The sequence below is a fragment of the Ahaetulla prasina genome, chromosome 4 (assembly GCF_028640845.1).
Source record: "Ahaetulla prasina isolate Xishuangbanna chromosome 4, ASM2864084v1, whole genome shotgun sequence".
In the NCBI taxonomy this organism is placed as follows: domain Eukaryota; kingdom Metazoa; phylum Chordata; class Lepidosauria; order Squamata; family Colubridae; genus Ahaetulla; species Ahaetulla prasina.
Window position 1 is genome coordinate 57802628 of NC_080542.1, and position 15756 is coordinate 57818383.

Sequence of the window (15756 nt, forward strand, 5' to 3'; positions counted from 1 at the left end):
CTTCCAAGGTCCTTTCCAACTCTATTCTATGTTTTGTATTGAAAGCCATATGTCATGTAGGCAGAAATTTGATTTGCACTTATGTAAGTCATGTGGTATTTATGTTGGTTTATGAAATAGATGGAGACATACATATTTTGTCCTTTTAAGAATTCAGATGAACCTCTTTAATTAGATGTAACAAACATAACTAAACAATCTATCAATGTCAGACCTGCCTCAACATCAATTGTTAAGCAAGAACAATCCTTGACTCCATTTGTTGAGAAAGGTATAGTTTACAATAGATCAAGTGAAATACAGTAGAGGAAAGCCAGATCTGAAAAGCATGTGCCAAAATCCCCAAGAGTAACTTTTCCCTCCTTAGGTGCATCCCCATGCTGAGTCCCATTGTCCAATCAAATTTGAAGAGATTTTTTTTAACAGTAGCTTCATAAGTGGAATGCAGCTGCAGTCTGTTCTCAGCTATCTGAACTTGAAGTTGCATCTCTGGCAGATACAGTGAATTTATTACCCCTGAATTACCTCCTTCCCATCCAGTCTCCCCAAAGTTCATGGCAAACTGGCACAAACAATAGCAGAGTGTAAGTGTGAGGTGGCAGTTCTGGCATTCTGCCTCCCTTGGAAAAAAAAGGTTAAACTTAGAAAAGAAAATAAGAGTGAGGTTATTAATATATTACATTCATTGTGACTTGTGAGAGTACAGGGCGTGAAATTTATACAATAAGGGTTGTGTCTGTACATGTGGTGCAGCCACCCATTTGGTCTCAGAAGTGGGTAAGTGTTTCCTTAGAATTAGATATTGGAGTTTGCCTCTATGGAGGTGGGAGTCTAGGATTTCTTGACTTCAAAATGTTGCTCACTTTCAATAAGAATGGGGGCCAGTGTGGTTTTCTATTGGTGGTTACAAAGATGAAGTCTTCACGGATTTCAAGAGACTGCAATGGAATTTGGTATGGATTCTTTTCAATTTGGGGGCAATTTTAGTCCAATAGTCACTGGGTTGATAATTCTATGGAGAAAGGACCTGTGTATTTTGGCCCCCAGTTTTTTTTAGTGGTTGCCTGGCTTGCAGATACGTGGTGGAAAGGTACACTTCTTGTCCGATGCAGATCTGTCATTTTGCAAATTTGTTTAATCTCAACCATTGCTTTTTCTGGACCCAGCATTAATATAATTTAAGTTGCGAGATCAGAGTGAGCCAGATTGAAACTATTTTATTACAAGACAGAGTAATTTTATTTTATGGGATAAGTTGTGCCAATGCTAGCAGCCAAATATCTGTTTAGTCAATATTTCAAGCAGTACAATCTATAAAGATAAGAAATGCACTGAGTGGGAATTCCAAATAAACATCAGTGTTGCAAAGTCATGGAGACCTAAATATTTGAAGGCCTAAACAAGATTAAGTTGGTTGTTACTGAATTTATGACTAATGGAATAATCAGTATGACATTTGGTAAATACAAGTACCTTTTATTGTGAATCATTAAATGTCTAACTTCTCATTATAGCAATTTGATAATAGACTTTGTAGGCTTTGCTGAAGCCTGTCAGTTGAGTCATACATAAAATGATAGGATCATCAGCCAATAAAATAATGGAAATTGGTTTCTAGAGTAGGCTTGAAGAATGGAATTTTCATTTGACAAGGATCTGTATAATATCATTAATATAAAAGTTGAGTAATAAAAGGGCAGGTTATATTCCTGTTTAATCATAAGTGGTGATGAGAACCCCCAAGTTGCCATTATTCTGCCTGAAGCATCATTATCAGCTGAAGGAGATGATGATGACTGTGTGTGTGTATACATGTGCATCCATGTTTGTTTGTGACTATATATGTGTAGACTGCTATCAACTATCATCCACCACAGATTTTGGCATTCACATGATAGTCAATGCACAAATTAGTCAAGATGGATCAACACATATTCATTAAGAGCAAAGGGAGTAAAATCACAGGCAATCATACTGTAAGATTAATTTCTATGTAAACTTATAGAGAATTAAATCCAAAGCCTTCTGTAAGAGTGATAACTTAAGAACTGAAATTTAGCAAGAGTTCTCCAAATGTAGGCATATTTCTACAATCATAGTATGATACACTAAAAAAGGAGTGAACAATATGTATCTTATCACACATTCCTAATACAAGAAAGAACTTATTATGAAAGAAAGTTAATTGATGATATTGTTGTATAGAATGGATTATCTCACTTAAGAGATAATGACATAATAAGATAAAAGATTTAAAACTATACTTACGTTAATAACAGAGCCAACACTGAGTTAAGAAGGGGGATGACACTATGTACAGATGTAATAAGAGAACACCAAACTACCTACACAAAATAGAAAATTACAAAATGAACTAAATATATGATATATAGGATCAGTATAATAGGAAAGATTGTTTTAAAAACATGTTTGAATAAAAGCATTGGAAAAGAGTGTCCATAGGAAGAAAATAGAACAAAAGAGTGGGATGATGAGCAAATGAAAGAAATAACAACTAAAGTACACTATCATGAAATAAGATATGTGACACTGACAATGATAAATCATTTTCACTTGAAATAAATATTAAAATTATCTTCGGTTCTCAAAACTCAGTGGTGGCTTGTTTGGTAAAATCACCTGAACACAATTCACTTGACAGATAATTCATTATCTCCTTCGTGTCTCCATCTCTGGACGGCATTTTATATACACAGGTCATCTTTTCTTGTTATTCAATATTTCTGTGTAACAACAAAGATCCCCAGAAACTGATTGAGAATTGAATATTTGAGGCCTCAAATCTGCTTCCTACCAGTCTCCTTCGCATCTCATTTTATTAGCAGATACAATCCATGTTTATTTCTATCCTTTTTTCCTTTCTAGTTTTATTTTGTTTTGCTGATATCTCCTTAGCTCTCTTAGGTTTCTTGTGTTGCTGTCCAACTTGCATGCCTTGTTTTGTCCTAGAGAGAAGGCTTATGACAAGGAGGAAGAACAGCCAGTCATAGAGTCTGGTACAGAGGATGAGAGGGAGGAAGAGGCTACTGGGCAGGTCAATGCCAGGTACTAGGATCATGGCCTCAATAACATCTTCAACATTTCTTGAAACAGCTAACAATAAACCTTTGCAATATTATAGTATATTGTTAGAATGTGCATTTTACTAAAATTAAACCACATGTCTCATTGTACAGATATTGGTTTGTAACCAGATTTAATTATAGTTAAAATATACCATAATGTAAAGCTCATAAAATATTAGCTGTGGTGGTGCAGTGGTTAGAGTGCAGTACTGCAGGCTACTTCTGTTGACTGTTGGCTGCCTGCAATTTGGCAGTTCAAATCTCATCAGGTTCACGGTTGACTCAGCCTTCCATCCTTCCAAGGTCAGTAAAATGAAGACCCAGATTGTTGGGAGCAATATGCTGACTCTGTAAACCACTTAGAGAGGACTGTAAAGCAGTATATGTCTTAAGTGCTATTGTTATACCCATGTAAGATGGTCATGATTGACTTGTTCAATTAGTTTCAGTGTTTTTACTTTACCATAATTAATTTGGAATAAACCTATTTCTTAATTGTGTATACTTTTTAACAAAACAAAAACAATGAAAGAAAGTTACACTTCCTAAATTCCTCAGCATAACTAGGACAGAGGTTTACTAAAGCCAGGATGTTTCCCTCTTCCCTTTTTCATTTGATGTTTGGTTTGTTTTCTCTTTTAATTCCTCATTTCTAACAGAGCTCTTTTACCAGAGCAACTATAATGCTGCAAAACTCCCAACTTTGCCAACTTTACTTCTATGGTGGACCCTTTTCTCTGATAGCAGAGGGGAAACAGCATAATATTATTTAGCTTTTGCAGTACTTTCATAGAAACAATTTTCCCCTTGTTTTTTGAAAAAATTCTGAAGACAGTACTTACTATTTTTAATATGAAACTACTAAATATATTTCTCCCAAATACTGTGTGTCAGCTGACACCATCTAAATATTAGGTGTTATTTTCTGTAATTTTCAATTATTTCTAGGTGGGAAAGACAAGCTTATAGATAAATACCACAGTGGACTTATTTGATTTGGGAAAGTTTTCTCCAAGGACATGAATATATCACAGTTTCAATAAACACCAGTGTGCCCATGGTCCTTTCTACCTGAACTTTATAAAATACCTTTTTAAACAAAATTGATATGGGAAGCTGATATTTAACAAAACAAAGTGCTATCCTTTATAAAGATTAAAATAAAAGATACCTACAGCCTAATGATTACATTTTACTTTCAAAAAAGAAGATTGGATTTACAAATTGTTTTGGAAGTAGTAGATAACTTAAAGCCATTGAGTATGTGATTAAGGCACCAGGCTAAAAGCAGGAGGCTGAGTTCTGGTCTTCCCTTGCTGGATGACTTTTGCCAAGTAAGTCTCTCTCAGCTTTTGGAAGAGGGCAGTGGCAAACCACTTAAGAAAATGTTACAGAGAAACCTATATAGATTTTTCCAGAGATTACCAGGAATTCAGACTGAATATCTGGTTAAAAAGAGATCTAACCTAGAAGTAAGGAGATTAATAATTAATCAATGAGCTTGCCTCCCAGAGCTGTGGATTCTCTATCACTGCAGGTTTTCAAAAATAGACTGGACAACCACTTGACTACGATTGTATAAGACCTCTGAGGTTGCTTCCAGCCCTGTGACTCTATGATCTAGAACAGGGGTGTCAAACAGGTGGCCCGCGGGCTGGATGTCATGCGCAGGCCACACCCACTCCACAAAAGAAAACCATGAAACGTCACATGATGCAGCAAGTTTGACATCTGTGTTCTAGAAGAAACCTTCCAAAAACTTTCAGTTTCCTTTCTGGAAAGTACTTTATGAATTTTCTTCAGCAGGGGTGGGAAACAATAACCCTTTTATGATTTGTGGACTTCAACTCCCAGAATTCCTGAGCCAGCCATGTTTTCTCAAGAATTCTGGGAGTTAAAGTCCACAAGTCGTAAAGGAACCATAGTTTTGCACCTCTGGACTACAGGTACATATCACAAGATACATTTTTTGAACTGGAAATCTGCAATACATAGATATTTTATGAGAGTGTCCATAATATAGTTTTAAAAAATTTAAAAATACCAATTCCAATGAGTTATTTCTGTCTTCCTGACAGATAGTAAGTGTGTAACTAAATTTCCACTATAGTTATTTCTTTTTGCTTTCAGCATAATCTTTTTTTAAGATACTTTCATAATACCATTTTCTCTTCTTTTTCCTACTTTTCCTTATCTGTCTTTTCAATCCAGTGGGTTCTCGGAAATACGGAAGGTTAAACATGCTCCACAGAATTCTGATACTTCAGTCATCTCAAGTGTTATTTCTCAGGATGAAAGGCTTCCCAGGAACTGTAGAACAGATACTTCCAATAGCTCATCATCCCTTGATTCAGTTGCTTTGCATCCTTTTTCTCATCATTCATCACCCTCCTCATCTTTCAAAGTTACTTCCCAAAATTCATCATGTGTTACTCCAAAAACATCTCCAAATTTTGAGAAATTACCTTATGTACCATATAGCCCCTTTCACCTCTTCTCTTATGATGTTGAAGAGCCTCAAACAGCAATGAAAGAAAAGGAAGCAGAAGAGTTCAGAGAAAACAGGTAATACTCTCTCTCTCTCTCTCTCTCTCTCTCTCTCTCTCTCTCTCCCTCTCCCCCCTCCCTTTCCTTGTGTAGATATACACAGTCACATGTTGGCCAAGCAATTCTTTAGAGATTGAAATGTTCTTCCCTGAAATTTATACCTTGCATGATTCTGGAATACATTATACTCAATGTGCTGTCAAGCATTCTCTTATTTACTATGGGAACTATGGTATGAGATGGTATTTAAAGTCCTATTATATGGATGTTAGGCCAACTCATAAATATCAGTCAAAGTGATATTCATATTCACTAGTAGCAGACCAGTAAGTATGATCAGAACAATGACACTCTATTCCAGGTAGGATTCATATCTATACAGTAAATCATATTTATTTATTTAATTATTTATTTATTTATTAAATTTTTATACCGCCCTTCTCCTGAAGGACTCAGGGCGGTGTACAGCCAAAGATAAAACACGAAATATATACAATTAAAACATTTAAAACATAGCAAATTACAAAAAGGCTGATAATTAAAAAATGTAGTTTTAAAATTTTAGAAATATTAATAAAACCCTGAATTAAAATTTAAAACTATTATGTCAGTCCCGCTTGAATGAATAAGTGTGTTTTTAGCTCACACGGAAGGTCCAAAGATCAGGCACTTGACGCAAGCCAGGGGGAAGTTCGTTCCAGAGCGTCGATGCCCCCACAGAGAAGGACCTACTCCTGGGGGCCGCCAGCCGACACTGTTTGGCGGACTGCACCCTGAGGAGACCCTCTCTGTGAGAGCGTACGGGTCGGTGGGAGGCATAGGGTAACAGCAGGCGGTCTCGTAAGTACCCGGGTCCTAAGCCATGGAGCGCTTTGAAGGTGGTAACCAAAATCTTGAAGCGCACCCGAAAAACCACAGGAAGCCAGTGCAGGCTACGGAGTAGTGGTGTTACGTGGGAGCCACAAGCGGCTCCCGTTACTACTTGCGCAGCCGCATTCTGGACTAACTGTAGCCTCTGGGTGCACCTCAAGGGCAGCCCCATGTAGAGAGCATTGCAGTAATCCAACCTAGATGTAACCAGAGCGTGAGTGACCGTGCATAAGGCATCCCGGTCAATATTCATAGCCTCTTATAAGACTAATAGCATAATAATACTTGAAATTTAGCAATAATTTTCTAATTTCTAGTTGAAATGGTATAATGGTATGCTTTATCTAATTACATAGGATTTTTTTTCTTTTTTTAACTGTAAATCACCCAGGATCATTTTGGATTTTTGCAGCCTCTAAATATAAATAATAATTATAGGATTATTTATTATTCTTCAGAAGGAAAAGGAAATTGTGCTTAGTTACATGCAGATATAACACTAGTATTTTATATACTGTATTAGATTGGATTTGAAATGCCAACTTGTTAAATGCCAACATGAAGTTTTTGTCAAGTATTGCCAAGATGATTAATTACAAAACAACTACGCTAAAACTAAAATATTGAGGATTTTTACCTCAATGCTGGATGGTTCCATGATTATTTAAAAGAGTATATAAATAGAAAAATCATTCTATTTGGTTATAGTAGTGGCAAACTGGATTTTTCTATTTATATACTCTTTTAGATAATATTTACTTAGAATGTTTACTTATTTAAACAGATAAATAGAATGGCCAAGGGCTGGCTAAAAAGGAGTGGGAGCGGAAGTGACTTCCATCTTTCTGCCAGCTTCCTCATTGCCTTTGCTTGTAGGAAGCTGGGAGGAAGCATATGACTACAACAATCACATGACTGTAAGAATGCTAAAATGTCTGCAATTTTGGAAATAGAACTAACCTGAACATGATGGAAATTTCAATACCAAAGAAGTAATGGATTCCAGATATTTTTATAAAACCTTTAAATTAGCAGATTTTAGATACCTTAATTCAAAAATTGTTGGAGGATAATGCCCCTTTAGGCTAACCTGAGGGTACAAATAGATAAATACAGTGAGAGTTTTTATAGTATCACAGGGTTATTATCATGAGGAAAATAGAAGGAGGAAGGAGTAAAGTATTATGTATATTTTCTGCCTTGAGTTATTTATAAAGTAATAAAGGCAGGATTAAAAAATTAAATATTTATAACAAATAATTCAAATTTTTTAGTGATCTATATTTAAGCTTGTAGTGTTTTTGTGATATTTACTATGAATTCCACATTTAAGTCTGCACATGTGCATATTGCACATACTTGTTATTCAGTACCTCTTATATGTTCAATTTCATTTTTTGAGTGCACTGATTATGCACAAGAGCTTCCTCTAAATTTGATGAGCTATCTTCTGCCTTCCCCATACATTCATTATGGAGTAGAACATCTAAAATGGATTAATATGAGCAATCTGAAATGTATAGGTCAATATAATAGCCTTCTCTATTGCCCCATAGAGGCCGTTTCAACTAATGGTTGAAATTGCACAGAGATTAATCTGGGTTGAGTAGCAGGTGATGTTTTCTGGACCCAGCAATCCACATATAATAGTGTGTCTCTCTTACTTGGAGGTTTTTAATCAGGCTGGATAGCCATCTGCCTTAGCTTTAGCAGATCCTGCATTGAGCAAGGGGTAAAATTACATGAGACTCTTCTAACTCCATGATTATGTGATTCTGAATCAATCTAATAATTGATTATATACGGAATGGGTTTGACAGTAAATTTGTGTACAGATAATATACTATGGTGCTTAAAAGTGCAAAAATGTAATCAATAGAATAGAATAGAATAGAATAGAATAATTTTTATTGGCCAAATGTGATTGGACACACAGGGAATTTGTCTTGGTGCATATGCTCTGAGTGTACATAAAAGAAAAGATACCTTCATCAAGGTACAACATTTACAACACAAATGATGGTCATAGGGTACAATTTAACACTTAATGATACAACACTTAATGATAAGCATAGGGTACAAATAAGCAATCAGAAACAATATCAATATAAATCATAAAGATTACCAGCAACACAGTCATACAGTCCATAAGTGTAAAGAGATTGGTGATGGGAACGATGAGAAGATTAATAATAGTGCAGATTTAGTAAATAGTTTGACAGTGTTGAGGGAATTATTTGTTTAGCAGAGTGATGGCCTTCGGGAAAAAACTGTTCTTGTGTCTAGTTGTTCCGGTGTGCAGTGCTCTATAGCATCATTTTGAGGGTAGGAGTTGAAACAGTTTATGTCCAGGATGTGAGGGATCTGTAAATATTTTCATGGCCCTCTTCTTAATTCGTGCAGTATACAGGTCCTCAATGGAAGGCAGGTTGGTAGCAATTATTTTTTCTGCAGTTCTAATTATCCTCTGAAGTCTGTGTTTTTCTTGTTGGATTGCAGAACCAAACCAGACAGTTATAGAGGTGCAAATGACAGACTCAGTAATTCCTCTGTAGAACTGGATCAGCAGCTCCTTGGGCAGTTTGAGCTTACTGAGTTGGCGCAGAAAGAACATTCTTTGCTGTCCTTTTTTGATGATGTTTTTGATGTTAGTTGTCCATTTTAGATCTTGCGATATGATAGATCCTAGAAATTTAAAGGTTTCTACTGTTGATACTGTGTTGTCTAGTATTGTGAGAGGTGGAAATATGAAAGGGTTTCTCCTAAAGTCTACCACCATTTCTATGGTTTTGAGTGTGTTCAGTTCCAGATTGTTTCAGTCGCACCACAAGGCTAGTCGTTCGACTTCTCGTCTATATGTAGATTCGTCATTGTCTCGAATGTGACTGATTACTGTTGTGTCATCTGTGAACTTCAGTAGTTTAATAGATGAATAGTTGGAGATGCAGTCATTGGTATACAGAGAGAAGAGAAGTGGGGAGAGCACACAGCCTTGGGGGGGCCCCTGTGCTAATTGTACAGGTATCTGATGTGATCCTGCTTAGCTTCACCTGCTGCTTCTTGTTTGTTAGGAAGCTTATGATCCACTTACAAGTCTATTCAGGTACCTGTAGTTGTTTTAGCTTAGTTAGAAGAGTGTCTGGAATGATGCTATTGAATGCTGAACTAAAGTCTACCACCATTTCTATGGTTTTGAGTGTGTTCAGTTCCAGATTGTTTCAGTCGCACCACAAGGCTAGTCGTTCGACTTCTCGTCTATATGCAGATTCGTCATTGTCTCGAATGTGACTGATTACTGTTGTGTCATCTGTGAACTTCAGTAGTTTAATAGATGAATCATTGGAGATGCAGTCATTGGTATACAGAGAGAAGAGAAGTGGGGAGAGCACACAGCCTTGGGGGGGCCCTGTGCTAATTGTACAGGTATCTGATGTGATCCTGCTTAGCTTCACCTGCTGCTTCTTGTTTGTTAGGAAGCTTATGATCCACTTACAAGTCTATTCAGGTACCTGTAGTTGTTTTAGCTTAGTTAGAAGAGTGTCTGGAATGATGCTATTGAATGATGCTATTGAATGATGCTATTGAATGCTGAACTAAAGTCTACCACCATTTCTATGGTTTTGAATGTGTTCAGTTCCAGATTGTTTCGGTCGCACCACAAGGCTAGTCGTTCGACCTCTCGTCTATATGCAGATTCGTCATTGTCTCGAATGCGACCAATCACTGTTGTGTCATCTGTGAACTTCAGTAGTTTAACAGATGAATCGTTGGAGATGCAGTCATTGGTATACAGAGAGAAGAGAAGTGGGGAGAGCATACAGCCTTGGGGGGCCCCTGTGCTAATTGTACCGGTATCTGATGTGATCCTGCTTAGCTTCACCTGCTGCTTCTTGTTTGTTAGGAAGCTTATGATCCACTTACAAGTCTATTCAGGTACCTGTAGTTGTTTTAGCTTAGTTAGAAGAGTGTCTGGAATGATGCTATTGAATGATGCTATTGAATGCTGAATTAAAGTCTACAAAGAGGACCCTTGCATAGGTCTTTGGAGATTCATGATGTTGTAAGATGTAGTGCAGAGCCATATTAACAGCATCATCTGTTGATCTATTTGCTCGGTATGCAAATTGCAAGGGGTCTAACAGCGGATCCGTGATGGTTTTCAAGTAGGAAAGCACTAGCCTTTCAAAGGTTTTCATGACTACAGATGTTAAAGCAACTGGTCTGTAGTCATTTAGTTCCTTGATGGTGGGCTTCTTCGACACTGGGATGATGGTAGAGCGTTTGAAGCAAGAAGGAGTTATCTTGTCTGGGCCTGGAGCTTTTCCTGGCTTTTGTCTGTGAAATAGGTCCTGCACTTCCTTTCTTGTGATCACTAGGGGTTTTGAACCCAATGGGATGGGGTCAGTTGTAGGAGGCTTGGCTGTTGTTGGTGTGTCTGAGATGTGGAGATAGGTGGCTATAGTTTCCTTTCAAACCTGCAGTAAAACTCATTCAGGTCATCTGCCAGTTGTTGATTACCTTCAGCCTAGGAAGGAGGTTTGCCATAGCCAGTGATATTTTTAAGAGTTTTCAAATGCAAGTGCTTATGGAATCTTTTAGAATTGCTGAAAGACATCCCCCCACACACACCCCAATTAGTTTGAAGATGATGACTTGAACTTAGCCCTAATGAGTCCCCCAGTAATTTCAGAAATTTGCTCCAAAATATAGAGGTGAATTGCCCTCCTCTGCGTGCATATATTGTACAGAGGCTCCATTAGAAGCCAAACCAGATCTTATATACACTTCAGCAAATTTAAGCCCAGATTCCAAACATACAAACAAATACTATGTTTCAGTTACCAAACACCCCTCATTGGTTGACCCAATTGCCATGTCCTATTCCAGTTCACGAATATACTCTGACATACTTTACTTTGATAAAGCTCACATTTGGAGAGCTTGGTATACAGTTGAGAAATTACAGTTTTTCATTACAGAAATTGCAGGCCTACAGTTTTTTGAGTATGGCCCTCTCTAGTTTCACATGCTATGCATTCGTTTTGGTGTAGATTGAAGTATCAGCCACGTACATCAGTGCTTATACAGGTGCTTGTATAAGGCTTCATTTATTAATTGCATGAACACTGCATGAATACTGCCATGACGTCTGGCTCACATCACAGCAAGATCGGATATGGAGAGCAGGTCTCTGTGCTCCTATGCCGAGTTCTCCCTGTTGGTGGGCTCCAAAAGGAGCCAAAGCCACCTTGGAGGGGTGATGAAGCAATTGGGAATGCCCTGCAAGGTCTTGGAGAGTTGCGGCTCTCCTGCTTGACGCAGGTCTTACTTTCCCTGTCAGCCACAATGAGATGAGACAGCCTAAGATGGCTTCCACAAAGCTGAGACAACTGATGACCACTAGGACTCCAAGATCCCTCTCACAGTTACTACTATTGAGCAAGATACCACATATGCTGTACCTGTGCATTTGTTTTCCATGCCTAAATGTAGAACCTTACTTTTTTCACCATTGAATTTAATTTTGTTAGATAGCACCCAATGTTCAAGTCTGTCAAGGTCCTTCTGTATCTTAAGCCTACCTTCTGGAGTGTTGGCTATTCCTGCCAGCTTGGTGTCATCTGCAAATTTGATGAGTTCCCTCGTCCAAGTCATTGATGAAGATGTTGAAGAGTACTGGGCCTAAAACAGAGCCTTGGGGTACTCCACTGCAAATTTCCCTCCATGTACCATGTTTCCCTGAAAATAAGATCCTGTCTTATATTTTTTGGAACCCTGAAATAAGTGCTTGGCTTTATTGCCATGTACTCAAAAGCCCGATTGGGCTTACTATTATAAGGTATATTAATATTAATATGTCTTATTTTGGGGGAAACAGTAGATGCAGTTCCATTGAGGACTACATGTTGAGTGCAGTTGGTCATTCAGGTACAAATCCATCTGGTGGTGATGCTGTCTAACCCACATATTTCTACTTTATCTAATAGTAGGTTATGGTCTACTTTATCAAATGCCTTACTGAAGTCCAAGTAAATTATATCGACAGTATTCCTCTGGTCTACTAGTTTTGTCACCTTGTCAAAGAATGCAATAAGATTAGTCTGGCATGATCTGTTTTTGACAAACCCATGTTGGATTTTGGTTATTTCTTTCTTTGCTTTAGGGGTTCACTGATTCATTGCTTTATCTTTTCCAGAATCTTCCCTGGTATTGAGGTCAGGCTAATAGGTCTTTAGTTTCCTGGATCTAATTTTTTTCCTTTTTTGAATATGGGAACCATATCAGCTCTTTTCCAGTCCTCTGGTAGTTCCCCAGTGCTCCAGGATCTTTGAAAGATATAGTTCATTGGTTCTGAGATCACATCTGCCAGTTTCTTCAGAACCTTGGAATGTAATCTATCTGGTCCTCGTGATTTGAACTCATCTATGGTAGACAGGTGTTCACTTACCATTTTCTTTGCTATTTTAAGTTGTATTCCTAATTGTTTTTTGTAGTGCTTTCCCCGCTTCATCTTTACAGGCTCGGGCTATTTGTTGATATTCTGCCTTAGTTATTTTCTCCTCTTTCCATTTTTTATACTTTTTATACTTTTTGTTTTTAAATTTGTCAGAGTGTTCTTTATGCAGCCATGCTGGTTTCTTTTGAGAGCTGTTATTTTTCTTCTTCATTGGTATTGTGCTAGACTGAGCTTTTATAATTTCACTTTTCAAAATTTCCCAAGCTTCTTGAGTTTTTTCCCCTTGAGGATTCTCATCCATGGAATCCTTCCCAAGCTCTCTCTAAGTTTATTGAAATTGTCTCTCTTAAAGTCCAAGAGTCCAGTTTGACTTTGTTCTACTACTTGTGCTTGCATAATGTTGAATTCCAATATTGCATGATCACTTGCCCACAGGTTCCTTTAGCTTCAACACCTTCTAGCCATATCAAATAGGTTTTTTAAGGGTTGTTTTTAGTTTTGTATTGTTGTTTTGTTTTGTTTTTCCCTGTATTTTATTCTTGGCTGTACACCGCCCTGAGTCCTTCGGGAGCAGGGTGGTCTATAAATAAATATTCTATTTTATTCTATCATTTCATTTTTGTTAATGAGAATTAACTTCTCATTAATTCTGGCTGATCCACTTCTCTACTTTTTGGGAAACAAAGTTGTTTGCTAGGTTTGTTAGGAACCTGTTGGATCTTCCACTTGGTGCAGAGCTTGTCTCCCAGTTGATGTCAGGGTAGTTAAAATCCCCCATTACTGTTGGGATGTGCTTCCTACAAAGCTTTGTTAGCTGACTAGCAAAAAATTCATCTATTTTCTCTGTTTGGTTGGGTAGCCTATAGCAAGAGTCCTCAACCTTTCGGACCTCAGGGACCACTAAATTCATAATTTTAAATCCCATGAACACTAATACGATCTGCTTAATGACCGGTGGGTGGGTGTGGCTAGGTGGGCATGTGACTGGGTGGTCGTGGCCAGCCCAAAGTTACTTGCATTGAGGGGTGCCACACCAGGCTCTACTCGCCCCTCCCCTCCCAGCCACTCCTCGCCTGCCCTCCCAAGCTCCTTACAGTTGTTGGAGCTAAGCAGCCACCACGAGAAAGAGTTGGCAAAACAGCTGGCTTAGTTCAGATTGGATCTGACTGAGAAGGAGGCTCAGCAGAAGCACCTCACTGAGGACTATGAGCATAGGCTTTCCAAGCAGAGGCCAGGTACCAACACCTGGAGGCTCAGCGGGCTGAGATGGTCAGTCAGTTCCAGGCCATGATACAGTCTCACTGGAACAAGGCCTCCAGCTCTTCGCCACCAAGTGCTTCCTTCCAGCCTTTACCCAAAGCCCTGCACCAGAAGGCTGAAACAGACCCCAAGGCGAAATTTCTGCCCCCCTCCAACCCACACAAAAAGACTCCGAAGGGGGAGACTCTCTGCAGTAACACAAGCGTTCATTGCACGTATCCGTTCCAGGGGTTGTAGTTTGAGGACCCCTAATTTAGTGCAATATAAAAAATGCAAATAATTTTTCTGTGGACCACCAAAATTTTCTCACGGACTACCAGTTGTGACCGCTGACCTAAAGTATAGAGCTATGGTAATGTCATTTTCCCCCTTTGATATTGACCTAATTGCATTCAAGATCATTTTCATCATTGTTGTGCTCTATTTCTGTAGTGATGTAGTTATTTCTTATATATAGTGCAACTACAACTCCTCTTTTATTTGATTTGTTTCTTTTAAGTAATTTAAATCCATCTAGCTGTATATTCCATTTGTAGGTTTCATCCCACCAAGTTTCTGTTATGGTAACAATAATCTGCCTCATTTACTTCAATTTCTAATTCACCCTGTTTATTCCTCATACTTTGTGCATTGGTATATAGACATTTGAGTCCATTTTGATTGACCTTGTGTTTACTGTGTACATAACCTGAGTTGTGCCTGACTGCCCCTACTTTCTTGCTACCTGTTTGATTAGTGCACTTGGTATGGCACTCACTATTAAATGCTTGGTTTTACTTAACCGCAAGATTGATAATCTTACTCACACAAACATCTATGTTACATGCACCGATAACCCTATTAATTTTAAATTGCTGGGACAGAAATGTTCTGTATAAATTAATTCTCTGTCCCTGATGTTCAGTTTAAATGTTTATCCAGAAAATCTGTGAATTTAATGCCAAGTAATTCAGTCCCTTTCTTTGATGGATGCAAACCATCTCTTTTCTACAATTTTTCATTGGTCCAGCTGCAGTCTTCATGACTAATGAAATCAAAGCCTTCCCTTTTACACCACTCCTTTGGCCACACATTAAACTCCTCTACATGCTGGCCTTTCCCTTTTTGTTCCTTATATACTGGTAAAACCTATGAAAAGATAAGCCTACAACTTACACTACTAAGTTCATAACCCAAGCTCTGGAAATCATTCTGCATAGAAAGTACATCTTTTTGGGACAGATCATTTGTACCAAGATGTATAATAGCATCAATATCACAGTCCTTACTGGCATTCTTGACTATCTTAAAATATGCCTCTTGTCTCTGCTGGCAGTAGCACCTGGCAGACACCTGACTTCTTTCAATACCTCAGTATCCTTTCCTAAATTTACATCCTTTACAATTGAATCACCAACCAGAAGGTGGCTTCTCTTTTTGGATATCTTGCTTTTCTTGTGTGACTGATGTGTAATACTTGATTCACACTTTTCCTTTTCCAAAGTACATATTTCATCTCGGACCACGATCCCCTGCTTATTTGAGTTATCATTATCA

General features: G+C 38.0%; 1 protein-coding gene across 1 annotated transcript in view; it reads left to right on the top strand.

The window, feature by feature from the left end:
* The window catches only part of FHOD3 (formin homology 2 domain containing 3), a 219512-nt gene that overhangs the window by 102102 nt on the left and 101654 nt on the right, over nt 1–15756 (top strand). Inside the window, exons 10-11 of the mRNA XM_058181693.1 lie at nt 2971–3066; nt 5298–5651. Of these exons, the coding sequence (XP_058037676.1) occupies nt 2971–3066; nt 5298–5651 (450 nt within the window). The remainder of the gene's footprint in view (nt 1–2970; nt 3067–5297; nt 5652–15756) is intronic.